This window comes from Oratosquilla oratoria, chromosome 1 (genome assembly GCF_046742065.1).
Source record: "Oratosquilla oratoria isolate Oo_2021 chromosome 1, ASM4674206v1, whole genome shotgun sequence".
In the NCBI taxonomy this organism is placed as follows: Eukaryota; Metazoa; Arthropoda; class Malacostraca; order Stomatopoda; family Squillidae; genus Oratosquilla; species Oratosquilla oratoria.
In genome coordinates, this window is record NC_134777.1 from 41,867,482 (window position 1) to 41,891,155 (window position 23,674).

Genomic DNA, 23,674 nt, shown 5'->3' on the forward strand with positions numbered 1-23,674 from the left:
GAGGAAGTGGATAGTTTTAGATACTTGGGTGCAAATGTGGCAGGAAAAGGTGGAGGTAGAATGTAGATTAAGAGAAGTGAGTAAATGCCTTGGTGGATTAAAGAGTGTAATGAGGAATAGACATTTGGGAATGGATGCTAAGAGGAGACTGTATGAAGGAGTGATTGTGCCAACAGCACTGTATGGGGCAGAAACATGGAACATAAGAGAGGAAGAGAGAAGGAGTTTGAATGTGTTTGAGATGAGGTGTCTGAGAAGTATGATGGGGGTTACTAGGCTAGATAGAGTGAGAAATGAGGAGGTGAGGAGGAGAATGGGTGGAAAGGGAGTTGGGAGATAGGGTTGATGAAAGAGTATTAGGATGGTTTGGACACATGGAAAGAATGAGTGAAGAAAGACTAGTAAAAGAGGTATGGAAGGCAGATGTGGAGGGAGTGAACATAAGGGGACGTCCTAGGATGAGGTGGATGGATGGGGTGAAGGGGGCTTTGGGGAAGAGGGGAATGTCTGTTGAGGAAGGACAGGAGAGGACAGAAGACAGGGGTGAATGGAGGATGGTTGTATATGGATGATGTTGTGATGCATGAGGTGGAATGGGTGGGGGGATGGGGGGTGAGGTAGTACGTGTGAGCAAAAGTTGACGCAGCCCAAAGGGATTTCTCCCCGTCTTCTCCTTTTATGCATGGGGGGACGGAGAGGGGTGGTCGCCAATTTATTGATGCGTCCTTGCTGTGGATGTGCTGTGTCTTGTGACACTGCTTCTGATCCAGGGCAGTGGACAAGGTGCAGGGATGACCCGTCATCCAGGAGGTGCTAAGGTGAGAGGGAGGGTGGAGGGGTTGGAATGTATTCAGGGATGGAATGGGTGGGAATGAATTTATGCCTTTTCCTTTTTGGCTACCTCCCATGTAAGGGGGAAAAAGCCTTGGTATATATATGTATGTATGTAATTTATTAACCTGAAGGATGCTTGCTGACTGATTTTGTTAGAGCATCACTACTTGTGACAGAAGTCGAGGTGACAGCAGTTTGGACCAAGGTCATAGGTCATTAAATTCCATGCTGTAAAGTCCTTTGTAAGGGGAACCATCCTAGCCTTTTTATAGGGAGAGTTCGTGATGTTAAACTAAATCAATCATCATCATCATCAATCAATTTGATATACAATTTTAATTTCGGTAACAGGAAAGTTGGAAATTATTTTATTTTTACTACATTATTCTGAAAGCTGCTATTGTTTTTATTTGTATAGATATTTGTGAAATAATTATTTAACATACAGGCAATTTCTATATCATCATTTGTATGTTCATATGAGAGGACCAATATTGGAAGTAATTACATACATACATATACCAAGGCTTTTTCCCCTTACAAGGGAGGTAGCCAAAAAGGAAAAGGCATAAAACCATTCCCACCCATTCCATCCCTAAATACACTCCACACCCCTCCACCCTCCCTCCACCCTCCCTCCCATCTTAGCACCTCCCGGATGATGGGCCATCCCCGCACCCCGTCCACTGCCTCGGGTCAGAAGCAGTGCCGCAAGACACAGCACATCCACAGCAAGGCCACTTCATCAAATCGGTGACCCCCCCCTCTCCGTGCCCCCATGCATAAAAGGAGAAGACGGGGAGAAATCCCTCTGGTCTGCTTCAAATTTTGCTGACACATACTACCTTATCCCCCATCCCCCCGCCCACTCCACCTCATGCATCACAACATCATCCATACACAACCATTCTCCACCCACCCCTGTCCTCCGCCCTCTCCCGTCCTCCCTCAACAGACACCCCCCCCTTCCCCAGAGCCCCCTTCACCCCATCCATCCACCTCATCCTAGGACATCCCCTCATGTTCACTCCCTTCACATCTGCCTTCCACACCTCCCCCACCAGTCTTTCCTCACCCATTCCCTCCATGTGTCCAAACCATCCCAACACTCCCCCACCAACCCCACCCCCAACTCCCCCTCCACCCCTTTCTCCTCCTCACCTCCTCATTTCTCACTTTATCCAGCCCAGCAACCCCCACCACACCCCTCAGACACCTCATCTCAAACACATTCAAACTCCTTATCTCCTCCTCTCCCATGCTCCACGCTTCTGCCCCATACAGCGCTGTTGCCACAATCACCCCTTCACACAGTCTCCTCCCAGCATCCACTCCCAAATGTCCATCCTTCACCACACTCTTCAATCCACCAAGGGACCCACCCGCCCCTCCCAATTCACATCCCACCTCCACCCCCACTCCACCCCTCCCGCCACACCTGCATCCAAAACCACTTCCTCCAGTCGCTCTCCCTCTATGCTCACCTCCAGTCTATTGCCACCCTCACCCCCACCCACATTTATCTTTAGCTTTCTTCTATCACATACTATCCCAAACTGTGTCACCAACTTCCTCAATCCCTCCTCTGATCCTGCCACAAGCACAGTGTCGTCCACAAACAACAGCTGGCTCACCTCCCACTTTTCTCCATTTTCTTTAACCATCTCCAGTCCCTGACCGGGTACCCTTGCATTTACCTCTCGCACTACCCCATCCATGTATAAGTTGAACAGCCAGGGCGACATAACGCATCCTTGACGAAGTCCCACCTTTACCTCAAACCACTCACTCTCTCCATTTCTAATCCTGACAAGCTCTACTACTCTCATAAAAACTCTTGACAGCTCCTAGAAGCTTTCCTCCTATCCCGTATATCTGCATAACCTCCCACAGTGCCTTTCTGTCTACCCTATTGTAGGCCTTTTCCAGATCCATGAAAGCCCAAAAAACATCCTTCCCTTTCCTATAGCTTTCTCACATATCTGTCTTACCACAAGGATCTGATCTACACAACCTCTACCGTCCTAAATCCACACTGTTCCTCACCGATTACTCCCTCTGTTCCTCTCCTAATCCTCTCAATCAAGATCCTCCCATAAGCCTTCCCAACTACACTTAACAAACTAATCCCTCTGAAACTACTACATTCACACTTGTCCCCTTTTCCCTTGTAAAGTGGAACTATACAGGCACTCCTCCAGTCCTCCGGCACTCTATCCTCTCTCCAGCAAACATTAAATAACCTCACCAGCCAGTCCACCATTACTTTTGTTTTATTTGCATATCTGTAAAATTCTTCAAGATGTACTTGATTGAGCTATATATTCCTTGAATCCATTCATACTCTTTCTTATGAGTTTCTTTGCTTCATACTGGTATTTCTTAACCTCTTCAGTACGGTTCAAAATCTCGCGGGCAGCACTAGCTGCCAAATGTACGATGTGTCGTAATAATACTCGCATCATAAAATATAGTCACTGCTTATATTGATCGTTCTCTCTTTCACCCGTGAATTTTGATAACCATAGAAAATGTGATGAAGACAGTTTAGAGAGTATGTCATTACGCAGGGGCAACTACAATAAATATAATCAAGATGCCGATATGGCAGCCTCGCGTATCCACTTGCTCCTCATGCTGCCTACGTATGCGGCACCGTATGGAAGGGGTTAAGAATTAGTCTTATCTGTTGGATTTTTTGTTGCAATATATTTAGTTGTCTGGAGTGTGCAATGTTACTGATGATTTTTGAGGTGAGGCCTCCAGTTTTCTTTTTCTAAGCCATTGTTCTTGTTTGTTGAAGTAAATTTGGGTGTTCTCAGTGGCTTTTTTTAGTTATGCTGCGTTATTATTGCATGGTCATCTGAAAAAGTGATCAGCTTGGTGTTAACCTCTGGATCTGGTGTAGGGAGGTCACTTGAACAGTGGATTTCTAGTAAAAGAAACTGGAAGCAACAATGAGTAAGATTAACCACTTCCATACGGTGACGCCTATGTAGACGGCATGAGGAGCAAGTGGGTACTCGATGATGCCGACGTTGCCATCTTGATTATATTTATTGTAGTCGTACCTACGTAATTTCCATTCTCTCTAAACTGGCTTCATCAATTTTCTATGGTTATCAAAATACACGGGTGAAAGAGAATGAACGATTGAGCACTCACTTTATTTTTTATAATGCGATTATTATGACGCAACATCGCACGTCGGGCAGCTAATGCTGCCAGATGTGCGATGTGCCCCGGAGTGAAGAGGTTAAGAAGAGTTGTTTGGAGGGTTTGGCTGTAAGCTATTATAATTTTTTCTTAAATGGTTGTATTATAATCTTTTTTCAGATTAGCAGCACAAAACGACACCTGCAGCCCCTGCTCTCCAATGCAGAAGACATTGGAATATCCATAATGAGGGAAATTCACTATAGAACAATACCTTCAGCTGATGCTATTGAGCTGTTTGCCATCCTACAGTCACCACATCTGCAGGTAATTGAGGAATTAGAATTGCAGTAATATAGAGGACAATGCAAAATCAAAATGCTTGGAGGGGAACATTGTAGCTTTTGTAAAGGAAGAGGTTGTGTGGATCACATTATTTCAGTGGCAAAAACCAACACTTTTATTCTTGAGGACATGTGATTATGTGATTAACATTCTTTTTGGAGTGTTGATATTTATTTTAAGAAAATTTAATGGGAAAGCATGCAAGGAAAAGAAATTTTTGTACCTATGCTCTGAGGATATGGAGGAGGTATGTAGTAGCATAGAAAGGGAGACTGAAAATATATAGAGTAGGGATGTAGAGAAATTTGGAGTTGGTAAAATTTTAATGAAGAATGTGAAGCATGTGTGAAAGTGGGTAGTAAAAAATGTGACACAAATGAGGTGAACATATGTTTGAAGCAAAGGTGTGTAATATAATCATCACTGTTTAATCTATGTGTGGATGGAGTAGCAAGAGGAGTGAACATTGATTTTTTGGGGAGTAAATTTGGAGAGAAATGGGCTAAAGTGGATGATTGACATCTTTGCATTGTCTTGGTAGAGTCATAGAAATGTTGGCAGATATTTGTGAATGAGTTTAAAGTTTGTTGGATGAGAAAATTGAAGAATATATGTTCAAGAGTAAAGTTATGATGTTATCTAAGAGTGGAAGGCACAAGGTTGATGTACAATTAAGTGGTGAATGAAAGGAGTATGTAAAGTTAAAGATATCTAGGAACTGATGTACATGAAAGTGGAAAAATGAAGGAAATGATTGCTCATAGAGTAAAGAAGGGGTAGAATTTAAAGGTCTCTTGTTGGTGTATAGTATAATTTTAACTTTATCATTGAGAAGGTAGGAGAGTCCTTTAGAGTTGTATGGAGAAGGAAAATGATGTCATTGAAAATAGTGAAAGGACTGTATGAAACAGTATTTTTCCTGACTGTTGAAGTGAGTCCTGGGTGATTAATGCGAGAGAGAAAAGTTATGTACAGACAGTGGAAATAAGATGCTTGAGGGGTTGCATTATCATCATTAATTGGGAACATACGTCAGAGGAGCAATTGTGGGTGTCCACAATGAAGTCTCTGCAGTGCTAGTGAGACGTAAAAAGAGAAAATGAAGGAAAACAATGATAAGTTTGAATTGAAAAATGACTCCACAGCAGAGCCATCTAGGGGTGCCACGCCAAAGTACGATGTAAACAGGCATTTTGAAACACCAGTGGTAAGACGAATATATGATGAATTGTTTTCAGGCTTTGGTAAATACAAGAGAAGGAATTTAAGTCGAATCTTAGACGTAGAAATGGAAATGAGTAAAAATAGAAAATGCTGGGAGTAAAAGGCATGGAACTAAGGAAAGAAATTGTAGAATTAATGGATTGCTTAGCCCAAGCTAACATCGAGATTTCCAACCTAAGAAAAACTCAGAACTAAGAACTGTACTTAAGGTAATGAAAAATTATATAGTAGAGGTTGTGAAAATAAAAAAGGAAAATTAATTATACTACCTATAGTGAAAACCTAAAAAAAAAAAAAAAAAAAAAAAAAAAAAAGAGGTAAATAACAAAATACAAGAAATGACTGAAAGGATTGAAGAAAACTTGTGTGAGAAAAGTATGCAAAAGATTAAGAAATGGAAGGAAAACAGAGAAAATGAAGAAATTCCCTTTAAAGAAAGAGTCCAATAACAAATGCAGGAAAATGCAAAAGATACAATCATTCAAGTAACTAAAGAAAAGGCAAATTGGGTAAGAGATGCAGTAGATATAAAAAAAAGTGATACATGGACTAAGGGAAAAACATGGTCTGGTGAAGTATATGAGAGAAAAAGAAGAAAAAGAAACAGTAATAGCAATCTTAAAAGAAATAAAGGATGGTGATCGGGAAGTAGAGAAAGATATAGATGATGTGTATAGGATGGGACATTATTCTAAGAAAGGAAATAGACCCCTAAAGATAAAACTAAGATCACAAATGGTAGTAGAAGACAAATTAGAAAAAGCAAGTTGGCAAGGAGTGAACATTACAATAAGATATGGATAAAAAGAAAAATGAGTGTTGAGGAATTGGAAAAAGAGAAGACACTAAAAGATGAAGCTAAGGGAAAAAATGCAAAGAGAACAGAGACCAGAAGCAAGGAATTCTATTGGAGGGTAATCGACACGAGACTGAGAAAATGGTATATCAGAATGGGCAAAGCAAAAACAGAGAAGATGGAGAAAGAAAAAAATTAAAAGTGGTCTATACTAACATTGACGTATTAATTTCAGGACTGAATGAACCAAATGATTAACTGTTAGAAGAAAAAACAGACATAATGGGAATTGTGGAGATGAAATTAAGGGGTTCAATACCACCCATTAATGTTGGACAAGGTTTATACAATTACTGGATTAAAAACAGAAACTAGAAACAGGGAGGAGGAATCATGTTCTTTGCCTAGAAAAACTTGAATGTGACAAAGATTACAGAGGGTAAAAGCAATGTAGAACTGATCATAAGAGAATTTGTTTTAGATAATTTATATTCATAGTTTTGTTCATAGTTGTCTCCAAAATTTTGCTGTAAGTTGAACTATTTTAAGCATATATACCTATTCTGTGAGTTACATGACACTGATTTAAGGCTTTGGAAACTACAGGGTGTTTTACAGGCCCATGACAGTATAGCAGCGAAAGACTTCGTGCCTCATCTGCCTGAAATTCCTTTAGAAGTTGATGAAGATGAAGAGACTGTCAAGATTGTACAACTTGTTAAAAGCAATGAGCCTATGGTGAGTGCCTCCAATTTGGCAGAATGTGACATTCAGTTTCTTTTTAGAGGACAATGAATTTCTTGACCGAGTCAAAACTGTGATAATTGATTATTGCTGTTATTTTCCATTTTGCAAATCCTAAGGAGGGCAAAGGTGCTGAGCCCATTGTGGTAAGTTAGATCAGGTCTGTTAGTAGCTAGATGATTTAAAAATTTGCCATGACCCTTTAACATTTGAAAACCATTTTGGAAACCTTTCAAGTGTAAGTGTACAACCTCTGAACTTTAACCAGTCACATTTTAAGTTGTGAATCCTCATGAGTATAGGGATTAGCTTCCATGACTAAGGACCCAGGGATATATTGTGATTATGAATGACATTAAAACGTGGTTTGACATAATGTTTACCATTTGATAGTTACTTTGGCTCACAAATCCAGTTTTAACTTGTATTGATGGCCAGTGGAGGCTTAGATATTGTGGTACTTGAGAATGACCATTGTTAAATAAATGAGGTACACTGTGGACAAAAGCTGATTCCCTCATCCTGCCATGTGTATTGAGAATCCACATAATTTTAGATTGCAGAGAATGTGGGGTACATATGTACATTACAGAATTATGTTGTGCCATATGTTACACTAATGCAGATTGCAGAACTTACCCGTCCTTGTCCAAAATCCAGCAGTTTTGGATGACAGATAGCCAGAAGAGGGAAGAAACATTAGATATGACCACATTAGATATGTCACACTGTTGAAAGAATTTTTTGCATCAAAATGTAATAGAGATGTGTTTGAGTGTAAAGATAACAGTTCATGAAAAGGACCAGTGTGAAGTCAAGCAGGATACATAGTAATGAACAAAACTGGCTTAACTCTTATGGCAACTTGAGAAGGACAAGTGAATTTCATAAAATCTGTTGGTTATAAGTAGCACCAATTAAAAAAGTGGCTTTAATTTGATGCTTGTTTGACTAGTCAAGGCTCAGAAGTTGTGTGCAGCATTTCACTTTTCCTTTCTACTGGTAGATGTGAATGTCTATGGTTTTATGATTAAGAAAAAGGATCTCATCATTTGCATTTTGACTTTTTCAATTGCTATAGAATGCATGAAGTGAAAGTATCTTGTGTAATATATGATTATCTTTCAGAATGTTAAATAATCACCCCATTGTGCAATCTAAATTAGTTTACATGTCTTAGTCATTGTATATATATGTGCATGTTCACACTTTTTTGGTGCGTTTGATCAAAATCTATACAACATAGCATGTTTTGTTAGGTAAATGCTATGGTAGTGTTTTAGATGATCAGTCAATGTGTTCATTGAAATGGTTCCTTGGACAGTACAACCATTTATCATCAGTTGTATTTTAGACCCATTCATGCTCACTATTCCTCCCTCACTTTACAAAGCTTAATTTGGCATCAACCAGAATAAAATAGATCAAGTGCAACACAGGCACAAATGACCTGCCTGGAGCTCCCCTTCAAGAAGGATGAAATTTTTTGGCATTGTCTAGAATAAAATACCCAAAGTGCAGTATGGGCAAAAATGGGCTAATTTTTTATGTATTAGTTTATTTATTTATCTAATACATTTTCTTTTTTCCTCCCAATTTTTTTTTTTTTTTTTTTTTTTTTTTTTTTTTTTCTAGTCAGTAACAGTCACTGCAGACACTGTTCAGAGAAATAATGATATTCTTGTTGATACATGTTTCTGCTCTTCTCCCTTTTTCCTATAAGAAATTTCTCCCCAAAATATTTGTAGGATAGATTTATTTGATAATGATATAATGAAAAAATATTTTATGCATTACTAGGGTGCCACAATCAAGCAGGATGAGAAGACTGGTGCCATTATCATTGCCCGTATCATGCATGGAGGAGCTGCTGATCGGTCAGGCCTCATCCATGTAGGTGATGAGGTACAGGAGGTCAATGGTCTTAATGTTCTGGGGAAGACACCAAATGACGTTCTCAGAATACTGGTGAGAGTTTCAATTGTTTTTCAAATCTTTGTAGAAATTTTCTGATTGGTAAACAATACTACATATAATAACCCTTACATCAATGCACATTTAATCCATACTACAATGGGACACAGCCATCTTTCTTCACACAAACATACTGCCTATTTCTTCCCTTTTACTCTAATCCATACCACATCCATGTGCATTTAAGCCATACTACAGTGCCCAATATTAACAATCCTTAGACAACAATACATCTTCCCTGAGTGACTTGTAGAATCATGGGCTCTAAATATACATACAGTACATCATATACCAAAGGCTTTTTCCCCCTTACAAGGGAGGTAGCCAAAAAACAATAATATGAATATACATACATATACCAAGGCTTTTCCCCCCTTTCAAGGGAGGTAGCCAAAAAGGGAAAGGCATAAAATCACTCCCACCCATTTCATCCCTAAATACACTCCACACCCCTCCCACCCTCCCTCTCATCTGAGCACCTCCTGGATGACGGATCATCCCTGCACCTTGCCCACCGCCCTGGGTCAGAAGCAGTGTCGCAAGACACAGCACATCCACAGCAAGGCCGCTTCATTTAATCGGCGACCCCCCCTCTCCGTCCCCCCTTGCATATAAGGAGAGGACGGGGAGAAATCCCTTCGGGCTGTGTCAAAATTTGCTCACACATACTACCTCACCCCCCACCCCCCCGCCCCCCACCCATTCCTCCTCATGCAATCACAACATCATCCATATACAACCATTCTCCACTCACCTCTGTCTTCCGTCCTCTCCCGTCCTTCCTCAACAGACATTCCCCTCTTCCTCAAAGCCCCCTTCACCCCATCCATCCACCTCATCCTAGGACGTCCCCTCATGTTCACTCCCTCCACATCTGCCTTCCATACCTCTTTTACTAGTCTTTCTTCACTCATTCTTTCCATGTGTCCAAACCATCCTAATACTCTTTCATCAACCCTATCTCCCAACCACCTTTCCACCCCTGTTCTCCTCCTCACCTCCTCATTTCTCACTCTATCTAGCCTAGTAACCCCCACCATACTTCTCAGACACCTCATCTCAAACACATTCAAACTCCTTCTCTCTTCTTCTCTTATGTTGCAAACACACAGAAAACCTTATACTGTAACCACTACACTAACAATCCCTAGACAAAACCATATACTTTCCCCAAAGAACTTGTGGACATGCCTGGAGGCTGTTGCCGGTTACCTGAATGGTATAGGTCTTCTGCAGGAGAGTCCAGGGGCACCAGATTGATTGATTCCTAGAGAGATCTGTGAGAGGGCCCAGGGGCTGTTGCCACTCACTTTGGTGGAACTGTGGGTTTTCCTATAGTGAAACTCAAGACAAAAATTATCATGTTCTAATCCAATGTCTGGTCTGCAGAGTTCCATCTAAACTCTTGTTTCTATATATTTTTGTAGTCTACTGAATGCTCTGACACCTGTCAATCATAGTGTCACAGATAGATAGTTTATGTACTATGATCAGTTGTCAACAAGTTTTAGATGATTTTTTCAGTGGACTAATTTACTTATTTGCTTGAAAATGATAAAAAGATGTGGAAGGAAATTAAGAGAGCAAGAGGAGGTGAATCAAGTAGATAGGAAAAGGTAAAAGGCGCACATGGAGAGATGATAATGGAAGAGACAGCAGTAAGAGGAAGATGGGCAAAGTTTTTGAGGGAGTTGCAACATGTGAAGGAAGATAAGGAGGGAAAGGTAGTTGCAGTGGGAAGTATTAAGAAAATGACAGTGATGAGTGAAGAAAATGGAGAAGAAATAATGAAAGATGAGGTGAAAGCAGTTACTAAAATGATGGAAACAGGTAAGGCACCTGGGTTGATTGGTTGTCATGTGGAGTGTCTAAAAAAGGAAGGTAGAGTGATGGTGGACTGGTTGGTGAGGCTGTTTAATGATTGTCTAAAAGAGGTTAGAGTACTGGAGGAATGCCTGTTTATTTTTGCTTTACTAGGGTGAAGGAGACAAGTATAAGTGTAGTAGTTTCAGAGGGATCAGTTCATTGAGCATAGTTGGGAAGGCTTATGTGAGGATTTTGATTGAGAGGATTAGGAGAAGAAGAGAGGGAATAATTGAACAGTGTGGGTTTAGGACAGGTAGGGGTTGCATGGATCAGATTTTTGTGGTAAGACAGATATGTGAGAAAGCTTTAGGAAAAGGTAAGGATGTTTTTTTGGGCCTTTATGAATTTGGAAAAGGCTTATGACAGGGTAGACAGGAAGGCACTCTGGGAGGTATTGCAGATATATGGTATAGGAAGAAAGCTGTTAAAAGCAATCAAATGTTTTTATGAGAGTAGTAGTACCTTTCTGGGGTATGGGCTGCATGTTATTGTGGCTAAGTAGCATGCAGCTGATACTTTAGGGTCTATATGGGGTGCCCCTACCGACCAGAGCCACACATCATTTTGTCTGTGATAGAGGAAATCTCTGTTCATAGAGAAATGATGATACTTTTATTATACTGCGACTGTCCCTCTGTTATGCTGTCCCCCCACCCCTTGTTTCTGTCCTGTACCATTTCTCTGAATATTCATGTCCTTTTTTTGTCTAACCCTGTAGTGGGGGAAAAGAATGCTGCCACCAAATCTTCCCACTTGAGTAGTATGAAGCAACAAAAAACAGGATGGGGATAGGACTAGGAATCCTGCTACCTGCAGTCCCAAATGGAACATTCCTAAAAAAGTAAAGGCATAAGAGGGTCTAGGAGTTTTCCAAACAGTATCCTAAGGTTTGGGTCTTTTAATGTGTGTGGATGTGTTACAGGTTAGAGTAAAAGGGAATAGATAGGCAGTATGTTTGTGAGAAGAAAGATGGGTGTGTTGGCATTGAATGAAACTAAGCTGAGAGGGAGGGGTGAGTGTGAGTTTTGGGGTAGTTGGGAGGATCTCAGGAGTGAAGAGAGGATGAGGGAGAGAAGGGGTGGCTATACTAGTAAGTGAAGAGATAGGTAAGCATGTAGTGGAGTGGAAGGAGGTTTCTTCAAGGTTAATGTAGATGAAGGTGAAACTGGGAAAGGAGGTGTGGTTTTTTGTAAGTGCATATGGGCCTGGTAGTGAGAAGAGTGTAAAGGAAAGGGAGGGTTTTGGATGGATTTAAACGCGTGTATAGAGGGCTTAGGGAGAAGTGTCAATGTAACTGTATTAGGAGACCTTAATGCTAGGGTAGGAAATGAACCAATAGATGGAGTGATTGGGAAGTGTGGAGTTCCAGGAAAAAATTGTAGTGGAGAGTTGATGGTGATATGTCTAGAGAGTTGATTATAGCAAATAGAGTGTTTCGGAAGAAAGTCAAGCATAAGTACACATGGGAAGGGTGGTAGATGGAGCATTAATGAACTATATAGTGGTAACCAGGAGTACAGTAGGAAGAGTTAAGGATGTATATGTTCTAAGGGGAGAGAGTGGGGGAATATCAGGTCATTTTTTGGTGGAAGCTAAGATGAGAGTGGAGGATAGGTGGAGAAAGAGAAAAAGGACAGAAGGTAGGAAGGTACCAAGAGTGAACTGCTTAAATGAGAAAGAAAAGGAGGAGTACATAAAGAAGCTGAGAGAGGAGTGGGAGGTAGTGAAGGATAGAGTAGAACTAGGAGTGGAGGAGGAATGGGGATGGTTCAAGGAAGGAGTCATAAGGTGTGCAAAGAGGGTGTGTGGAACAAGGACAACAGGAGGAAATAGAAGGAAGGGTATTGAGTGGTGAGATGAGAAAACAAAGAATGGTGTAGAAGAGAAGAAACAAGCCTTCATAGATTGGTTACAAATTAGGGCAAGGGAATCATATGAGGGGTACAAAGTAAAGAGAAGAGAAGTAAAGCTTAAGATAAAGGAGGCTAAGAGGAGAGCAGATGTGAAATGGGCTAAAAATATGACAGAAAATTTTGAAAGTAATAAAAAGATGTTTTGGAAAGAAATTAAGAGAGGAAGAGGAGGCAAATCAAGTAGGGAAGAAAGGGTAAAAGATGCAGATGGAGAGATGATAATGGAAGAGAAGGCAGTGAGAGGAAGGTGGGCAGAGTATTTTAGGGAGTTGCTAAATGTGAAGGAGGATAGGGAGGGAAAGGTAGTTGCAGTGGGAAGCGCTAAGAAAATGACAGTGACAAACAAGGAAAAGGGAGGAGAAACAAGGAAAGATGAGATGAAAGCAGTTATTAAAATGATGAGAGCAGGTAAGGCACCTGGGTTGGATGGATGCCATGCAGAATGTCCGAAAAAAGGATGTACAGTTATGGTGGACTGAGTGGTGAGGTTATTTAAGGTTTGTTTTAGAGTGGGTAGAGCGCTGGAGGAGTGCCTGTAAAGTTCCACTTTACAAAGGAAGGGGGGACAAGTGTGAGTGTGGTAGTTTCAGAGGGATCAGCTTGTTGAGTGTAGTTGGGAAGGCTTATGGGAGGGTCTTGATTGAGAGGATTAGGAGAGGAACAGAGGGAGTAATTGGTGAGGAACAGTGTGGGTTTAGGAGAGGTAGGGGTTGTGTAGATCATATTTTTGTGGTAAGACAGATATATGAGAAAGCTATAGGAAAAGTTAAGGATGTATTTTGGGCTTTTATGGATTTGGAAAAGGCTTATAATAGGGTAGGCAGGAAGGTGCTGTGAGAGGTATTGCAGATATATGGGATAGGAGGAAAGCTTTTAGGAGCAGTCAAGAGTTTTTATGAGAGTAGTAGAGCTTGTGTTAAGATTAGAAATGGAGAGAGTGAATGGTTTGAGGTAAAGGTGGGACTTCGTCAGGAATGTGATATGTCACCCTGGTTGTTCAATTTATACATGGATGGGGTGGTGCAAGAGGTAAATACAAGGGTAGTGGGTCAGGGATTGGAGATGGGTAAAGGAAATGGAGAAAAGTGGGAGATGAGCCAGTTGTTGTTTGCTGACGACACTGTAGCAGGATCAGAGGAGGGATTGAGGGAGTTAGTGACTGAGTTTGGGACGGTGTGTGAAAGAAGCTGAAGATAAATGTTGGTAAAAGTAAGGTGATGAGATTTACAAGAGGAGAATATGGCAGCAAATTGTGATTATTAAGGGAGACTGGAAGAAGTGGATAGCTTTAGATACTTGGGTGCAAATGTGGCAGGAAAGGGGGGAGTTGGGGTGGAGGTAGAATATAGATTGAGAGAAGGAAGTAAATGCATTGGGATTAAAAAGTGTAATGGAAAATATGACATTTGGGAATGGATGCTAAGAAGAGATTGTATGAAGGGGTGAGTGTGCCAGCAGCACTGTATGGGGCAGAAACATGGAACATAAAAGAGGAAGAGTTTAAATGTGTTTGAGATGAGGTGCCTAAGAAGTATGATAGGGGTTACTAGGCTGGATAGAGTGAGAAATAAAGAGGTGAGGAAGAGAATAAGGGTGGAAAGGGAGTTGGGAGATAGGGTTGATGAAAGGGTATTGGGATGGTTTGGACACATAGAAAGAATGAGTGAAGAATGATTAGTAAAAGAGGTGTGGAAGGAGTGAACATGAGGGGGCAATAAAGGATGAGATGGATGGGGTAAAAGGGGCATTGGGAAAGAGGGAATGTCTGTTGAAGAAGGAAGGGAAAGGACAGAAGATAGGGGTGAGTGGAAAATGGTTGTGTAAGGATGAAGCTGTGATGCATGGAAGGGAGTGGGTAGGGGATGGGGGCATGAGGGAGTATGTGTAAATATTTTGACAAAGCCCGAAGAAATTTCACCCCATCTTCTCTCTGTCTGCATGAGGGGATGTAGAGGGGGGGATGGTCACTGATTACATGAAGTGGCCTTGCTGGGTGTACTTTGTCTTTCTACATTGCTTCTGACCTAGGGCAGTGGGCAAGGTGCAGGGATGACCTGTCATTCAGGAGGAGCCAAGATAAGAGTGAGGGAAGGGGTGTGAATGGGAGTGGAGTATGTGGGGATAGAATGGGTGGGAGTGGATTTTATTCCTTTGTTTCTGGCTACCTCCCATGTAAGTGGGAGAAAACTATTGTTATTTGTATGTGTGTATGTGTGAAAGGCTAAAATTCATGGTATTTTAATTAACTTCTTTATTTATTTATTCATTTGTGTCTGAAAAAGGGAGGTACAGCAATGGTGGAATGGCTGGTGAGGTTGTTTAATGTTTGTCTGAAGGAGGGTAGAGTACTGGAGGAGTGTTTGTATAGTTCCACTTTACAAGGAAAAAGGGGATAATTGTGAGTGTAGTAGGTTCAGAGGGATCAGTTGGTTGAGTGTAGTTGGGAAGGCTTATGTGAGGTTTTGATTGAGAGGATTAGGAGAAGAACAGAGGGGATAAGTGGGCAAATATAGTAGTTTTAGAGGGATCAGTTTGTTGAGTGTAGTTGGAAAGGCATATGGGAGGGTGTTGATTGAGAAGATTAGGAGAGGAAATAGGGGAGTATTTGGTGAGGAACAGTAGAAAAGCAGAAGGTGCATTGATCAAATTTTTGTGGTAGTGCATACTTGTGAGAAGTTCCTGGCAAAAGAAAAGAATGTATTTTAGGCCTATTTGAATTTGGAGAAGGCTTATGACAAAGTATACAAGAAGGCACTGTGGGAAGTATTCCAGTTATATAGGGTATGGGTAAAGCTGTTAAGGGGAGTCAAAAGCTTTGACATGAGTTGTAAAGCGTGTTTTAGGGTTGAGAATGGTGAGAGCAAGTGATATGTGTGGTATTGCTTCCCTTGGAATGCCACACATACTACTAGAATGTCAAATCTACACAACACCCTTCAATAACCACCTACTGTCATCTATTCTCTTAAACAAAAGTGACGTGACATCAAACTACGGGTGATAAAACACCAACACCTATATTCAGAACTTCCTATAAAAAAGACAAGACTTATCCAAACTATAAACACCCCCATCTAACTAGACCTACACATGAAGTGAAATATATAACAGTGGTGCGAGATTATCCACAAGGATAGAAGCATCAGTCAGCAACCAATTTTTTAGTGACTTTTGGGCTGAACTGGCCATGGCTGAATTCATGAGGGGCCATGGGTCTCCTGCAAGATAACTAGTGGAATATATTGATTGATATCAGGCTGATGAGGTCAAAAGATCACATAAGCATAACTGAAATGCATTTGTTCTGAAGCAAAAAGGGAACTTAGAGTTAATTTATAATTGCTTTCAAATGTATCAAGATTTATTCTTCCCACTAATTTATGTTCATCTGAATAATTTATGATTATATTAAGTGACATTTTACTAGTATGCAATACAGTGCTAGGGTTAACTTTCACCTAATACTTTTATGATTATTGATCTACCTTGATTAAACTTGTTTGAAATAGATTAAGATATTGTGTATACAATAAATATTAGACCTATATATTACACACATATATCAAGGGCTCTTTCCCCCTTACGAGGGAGGTGGCCAAATTTAAAAGGCATAATTCCATTCTCACCCATTTCATCCCTACCCACTCCACTCCCGTTTACCACCCACCCCTCCCTCTCATCTTGGTTCTTCATGGATGAATGGTCATCCCTGCATCTCGCCCATTGCCCTAGGTCAGAAGTAATGTAGAAAGACACAGCTCATCCACAGCAAGACCGCTTTATTTAATTGTCAACCCCCACCCACTCTCTGTCCCCTTGTACAGAAACATTGAAGACAGGAGAAATTCCTTCAGGCTGCATCAAAGTATCATTCACACATAACCACTCCCTAATTCTCCCCCCATCCTCCACCCACTCCCTTCCATTCATCGTAGTATTATCCATACACAGCCATTCTCCACTCATCCCAATCTTCTGCCATCTCCCTTCCTTCCTCAACGGACATCCCCTCTTGCTCAATGCTCCTTTCACCTCATCAGTCCATCTTATCCTTGGTCACCTTTGCGTTCGCTCCATCCATCTCTGTCTTTCACACATCTTTTACTAATCTTTCTTCACTCATTCCTTCCATGTGTCCAAACTATCCCAGTACTCTTTCGTCAACCCTATCACCCATCTCTTTTTCCACCCCCATTCTCCTCACCTCCTGAATTCTCACTCTATCCAACCTTGTAACCCCTACAAAACTTCTCAGACATTTCATCTCAAACATGTTTAAACTCTTCCTCCTGTCCTCTCTTATGTTCCATGTCTGCCCCATACAGTGCTGTCAGCACAATCACCCCTTCATACAATCTCCTCTTAGCATCTATTACCAAATGTCTGTTTCTCGTTACACTTTTTAATCCCCCAAGGCATTTACTTGCTTCTCTCAATCTAAAATCTACCTCCACCTTCACTCCTCCCTTTCCTGGTACCTAAAACTATCCACTTGCCTCTCTCCTTCAAGACTCACTTATTACAAACCATAATCCCACCACCTTAGATACAAAATATATGGTAAATTGTGATGTAATTTTTCAGTGTAAACCCAACAGTTTGCTGGGATCCCAGTATAAGAAGAGAAACTTTTTCCTCAATGTTATAACTGTAATTGTTCATTTCATTATGACACCTGACAATGAAGGCAGATGAAAGTATTGTGAATATAATTATAAAGAGTGTGTTTTAAGGATTGGAGATGGTTAAAGAAGATGGAGAAAAGTGGGAGATAAGCCAGTTGTTTGCGGATGACACTGTATTTAGTAGGATCAAAGAAGGGATTGAGGAAGTTAGTGACAGTTTGGGAAGGAGTGAAAGAAGGAAGTTGAAGACAAATGTGGGTAAAAGTAAGGTGATGAGATGTACAAGGGGAGAAAGTGGCAGCAGACTGGAAGTGAGTATTAACGGAGAGAGACTGGAGGAAGTGGATAGTTTTAGATACTTGGGAGCAAATGTGGCAGGAAAGGGAGGAGTGGAGGTAGAATGTAGATTGAGAGAAGTGAGTAAATGCCTTGACAGATTAAGAAGTGTAATGAGAAATAGACATATTGGGCAGAAACATGGAACATAAGAGAGGAGGAGTTTAAATGTGTTTGAGATGAGATGTCTAAGAAGTATGATAGAGTGAGAAATGAGGAGGTGAGGAGTAGAATGGGGATGGAAAGGGAGTTGGGAGATCTGATGAAAGAGTATTGGGATGGTTTGGACACATGGAAAGAGTGAGTGAAGAAAGACTAGTAAAAGAGGTGTGGTAGGCAGATGTGGAGGGAATGAACATGAGGGGTCAGCCTAGGATGAGATGGATGGATGGGGTAAAAGGGGCTTTGGGAAAGAGGGGAATGTCTTTAGAGGAAGGACAGGAGAGGACAGAAGACGGGTGAATGGAGAAGGGTTGTAAATGGATGATGCTGTGATGCATGAAGTGGAATTTGTGGGGGATGGGGATGAGGGAGTTGTGTGAGAAATAATTTGTATCAGCCCGAAGGAATTTTTCCCAGTCTTCTCCTTTTCTGCATGAGGGGACGGAGAGCGGGGGATCGCTGATTTAATGAAGTGGCCTTGCTGTGGATGGTCTGTGTCTTGTGACACTGCTTCTGACCCAGAGCATTGGGGGAGATGCAGGAATGACCCATCTTCCAGGAGGTGCCAAGATAGAGAGAGGGAAGAGGTTAGAGGGGAGTGGATTATGGAATGGGTGGGAGTGGTTTTTATGCCTTTTGTTTTTTAGGCTGCCTCCCTTGTAAGGGGGAAAAGAGCCTTTGGTATATGTATGTATGTATGTGTTTTAAGATATGAATAACTTACCTCAGGAAATTCTTGATTTAATTCTGAAACAAAGGATATGTTTTAGTTTCTTGGGCAGAGGGAGCAGCCACTTACCCTACACCCACTAACATCCATCCATCTCTTCAGCATAAAGGATGTAGGGTGAGTTATGTAAACATCTTATGAGAAAAAAAAAGTGTCATAATCCATGGAATACAATATGTGCACAGGCTAAAGGGGTTAAATGTACATAAAATTATTCTGTTTTAAAAAGCTGGTATCTACTTAATAATTTCCTAGCTTACTTGATGACATTAGTAAATATTGTGGACATTTGATTGAGCTTTTATATATTTACCTAGTTGTATTTACCTAGTTGTATCATACGGGAATGGGAGCTATGCTCGTGGTGTCACACCTTTGTATCTCGCAATGTCTAGTTTGCTTTTAAATTTGTGTATGGTTTTTGCACACACTTGATTTGTCCAGTTTGTTCTAGATGTCCACCACTCTATGTGTTTTCTTTTCTTTTCTTCCATATCCCCTTGTGTTTCTCTTGTTCCAATTTAGTAAGTCCTCTCTATCAAGGACTTCCATGCCTTTCATGATTCTATAGATGGTAAGTAGGCTGCCTCTCTCTTCTGTTCCAAAGTCAGTAATATCACTTTAGCCAGTCTCTCCTCATATGATAGGTAAGTGTTGGGGCCATTTTCGTAGTTGCTCTCTGGATTCTTTCAATTTTCTTTATATTCTTTTTGGTACTGGGTGACCATATTGTCACAGCATACTCCAGTCTAGGCCTTATTAGTGTGACAAATATTTCTTTAACCATTTCTTTGTCTAAGTAGGTAAAAGCCACTTCTATTGATCTTAGCAATTTATAGGATTCTCCAGCAATTTTGTTTATTTCTTTATCAGGGGACAAATCATTCGAGATAATTACTCCCAGGTCTTTTTCAGATCCCACTTTCTTAACTTCCTTTGTTCCAATTGTATATTGTCCTGATATTCTTTTTTTTACTTTTTCCAAACTCCATTATGCTACATTTCTTAATGTTAAAGTCTACTTCCCACTTCTGATTCCATTTCCAAACCTTGCATAGGTCTTTCTGTAGTGATTCACAATCCTTTTCTGTTTTTACTTTCCTCAACAAATTAGCATTGTCTGCAAAGAAGCTCATGTAACATTCTTTATCTTCATCCATGCCATTCACATAAATAGCAAACATTGGAGCTAATACTGATCCCAGTGGAACTCCACTAATCACCTCCTCCCAACCTGAATACTTTTCTCTGAGCACTACTCTCATTTTTCTATCATGCAGGAAATCCTCCATCCAGTTTAGTAGGTTGCCTTGTATCCCTCCTATGTTTTCCAACTTAAAAAAAAAAAAAAAATTGTGTGATACTTTGTCGAAGGCTTTTTGTAAGTCTAGGAAAGCACAATCAGCCCATTCATCCCTTTCCTGAATTATATCTATTAGTCTTGAGTAGAAACAGATTAAATTTGTTGCACATGATCTTCCCTGTCTGAATCCAAATTGTCTTGAGTTTATTATCTTGTTTTCTTCCATATGTTTTACCAATCTATTCTTGATACTTTTCTCACAAATTTTGGCTACAGTGCTTGTAAGGGAGATCAGTCTTTAATTTGTTGATTCTTCTTTCTTTCCTCCTTTATATAATGGTATAATATTGGCATTTTTCCAGTCCTTTGGTGTTTTTCCTTCTTTGAGTGAGCCACTTATTATGTTATATATTTTGTCCATTTATTCTTTACATTCTTTCAGTATCCAATTTGCAACTCCGACTAGGCTGTATGAGTTCGTAACATCAAGGCTCATTAATTGATCCATTATTTCTTTTTGTGTTATTGTTATTTCCCTCATGGGGCGGGAAGGGGGGAGGGATCACACTTCACTTCCTTTGTCCCAATGCTGTACTCTTTCTTTAATGAAAACCAACTTGAAGTGATTGTTCATGACTTAAGCCATTTCTAAATCTTCTGTATACTGTATTCTATATTTCTGTGGTGTAGTTTCACCATTTCCTGTTTATTTTTAAGTTAACCATTCATACATACATACATATATCAAAGGCTTTTTCCCCCCTTACACGGGGGGTAGCCAAAAAGAAAAAGGCATAGAAATCACTCCCACCCATTTCATTTCCCAAATATTCCACTCCCCTCCACCCTCCTCCCTCCCTTCTATCTTGGCACCTCCTGGATGATGGGTCATCCCTGCATCCTGTCCACTGCCCTGGGTCAGAAGCAGTGTCGCAAGACACAGCACATCCACAGCAAGGCCGCTTCATAAATTCGGTGACCCCCCCCTCTCCGTCCCCTCATGCAGGAAAGGAGAAGACTGGGAGAAATCCCTTCGGGCTGCATCAAATTTTTTTCTCATACATACTTCCTCACCCCCCATCCCCCACCCACTCCCCCTCATGCATCACAACCTCATCTATACACAACCCTTCTCCATTCACCCCTATCTTCTGTCCTCTCCCATCCTTCCTTTACAGACATTCCTCTCTTTTGTAAAGCCCCTTTCACCCCATCCATCCATCTCATCCTAGGATGCCCCCTCATATTCACTCCTTTCACCACTGCCTTCTATACTTCTTTTACCAATCTTTCTTCTCTCATTCTTTCCATGTGCTGTTGGCAAGATGCATGGATGACCTACCATCCAGGAAGAGCCAAGAAAACAGGGAGGGAGAGGGTGGATGGGGGTGGAGTGTGTGGGGATGGAATGGGTGGGAGTTGATTTTATGCCTTTGTTTTATGGCCACCTTGCTTGTAAGGGGGAAAAAGCCTTTGGTATATGTGTGTGTGTATTTAGATGTGTATTAACCTAATTGTAGTGTACAGGAAACAAGCAAATGTTATGGGGTCCAGCCTTTTTACTTGTTTATCATACCTAGCCTCAAATTCATGTATGGTTTCAACTTGGTCTGTATCCTTATTTTCCAATTATATTTAGATTTATATACATATACCAACAGCTTTTTCCTCCTTACAAGGGAGGTAGCCAAAGTCAAAGGCACAAATCCTCACCCATTCACTTCACCCCCCAATAATCCACTCCCATTCACCACCCCTCCCTCTTTTCTTGGCTCCTCCTGGATGACTGGTCATCCCTGCAGCAAGACACACCACATCCACAGCAAGGCTACTTCATTTAATCAGTGACCCCCCTTTTCTGTCCTCTCATGCAGAAAAAGAGAAGACTGAGAGAAACCTCTTCAACCCATGCCAAAATATCATCCACATATTCCCTCAACCCCCATCCCCACCCACTCACTTCCATGCATCATGGCATCATCCATACACAACCCTCCTCCACTCGCCCCTATCTTCTGTCTTCTCCCTTCCTCAGCAGACTCTCCTCTCTTTCCCAATGCCCCTTTTACTCCATCCATCTATCCATCTCATCCTTGTTCATCCCCTCATGTTCACTCCTTCCACTTCTGTCTTCCACACCTCTTTTATTAATCTTTATTCATGCATTCTTTTCATTTTATTTAGATTTAAATTCATGAATTTTTCCAGCTTGGGTTATATCACCCAAACTTTGGAAATTTTTCTTCGCATCCTTTAGACATTAGTCTTTCTTAATTTGTTCTCACAACCTTTTAAAGCTCTCCCATCCCTGATCAAGGGATCTTTTTTGTCAGTATAGTCTATTCCCTATAGCAGGGTTCTAAGTGGTCATTATCAACCCCAGGGGTCGATGGGACCATCCAAGGCTGAAGTGCTAACCCTCCAATGAACAAACAAGCAAGATTGCTAATATTTATTTTGCCATCTATGTTTTTTCCTTGAATTATCAACACTCCAAAATCTTTCTGCTCTTTTGATTTTGTAATGGATTAGTTTTCTAAAGAATTTTTCAAAGATGGTGTATTGGAGCTGTTGCTTATTTTCAGTACTTTGCATTTTTGGTATTGAAATTAATTTTCCTTTTTGGGCTCATTGCTCCATGCAACAGCTCACGTTTTTCACTCTTCTCATGATTTTGCATCATCTGCAATATGTTTGCATTGCTGGTTGTACCTTTCATCATATCATTGACATAGATAAGAAACATTATTTATGCAAGCACTGAACCTTGCAGAACTGCTGGTTATTATCCATTGTTACACCTTAAACTTCATTACTGTCTTCATGTATTTTCCCTTCAAAAGATATTTGAATAGTGTACCTCTAAATCAGCTTTTTCTGATTTAGAGGTACACTATTCAAATGGATGAAATATCTTTTGAAGGGAAAATACATGCAAATGTGTCAGGAAAAGGTGGAGTAAAGGTGGAGGTAGAATGGAGATTGAGAGAAGCGAGTAAATGCCTTGGTGGATTAAAAAGTGTAATGAGGAATAGACATTTGGGAATGGATGCTAAGAGGAGACTGTATTTACCTAGTTGTAATATACGGGAGGGGAGCTATGCTCGTGGTGACCCGTCTTTGTATATCTCCGCATCAAGTTTTATCTTAAAATCTTGTATAGTGTTAGCACATACTGTTTTGTTGTCTAATTTGTTCCATGTATTTATCGCTCTGTGTGGGAAACTGTTCCTTTTCAAGTTTTTTCTATAACTATCCTTTTTCAATTTTTTTCCGTGTCCTCTTGTTTTACCGTTGTCCCACATTAATAGGTCGTTCCTGTCTAAAACTTCCATTCCTTTCATTATTCTGTAGATAGTTAGCAAATCTCCTCTTTCTCTTCTTTGTTCCAGAGTTGGTAGGTTAAATTTGGATAGTCTTTGCTCATATGTTAGTTCGGCGAGTGTCGGTGCTAGTTTTGTTGTTGCTCTTTGTAATCTTTCTAGTTTCTTAATATTCTTTTTGGTACTGGGTGTCCAAAGTGATGCTGCGTACTCGAGTTTTTGTCTTATTAGTGTAGTAAGTATTTTCCTTATCATTTCTTCGTCCATATAGGTAAATGCCACTTTGATTGCTCTCAATAAGTTGTAGGTTTCTCCGAACATCTTGTTTATATGCTTATCTGGT

General features: G+C 40.7%; 1 protein-coding gene across 1 annotated transcript in view; it reads left to right on the plus strand.

Annotated features, from left to right (window-relative positions):
- Positions 1 to 4,170: 4,170 nt before the first annotated feature.
- The window catches only part of metro (membrane palmitoylated protein 7-like protein metro), a gene marked incomplete at its 5' end in the record, with an annotated part of 56,358 nt that continues 36,854 nt past the window's right edge, over positions 4,171 to 23,674 (plus strand). The window contains 4 exon segments of the mRNA XM_076198176.1: positions 4,171 to 4,317; positions 6,962 to 7,093; positions 7,219 to 7,245; positions 8,900 to 9,067. Coding sequence (XP_076054291.1) covers positions 4,171 to 4,317; positions 6,962 to 7,093; positions 7,219 to 7,245; positions 8,900 to 9,067 — 474 coding nt within the window.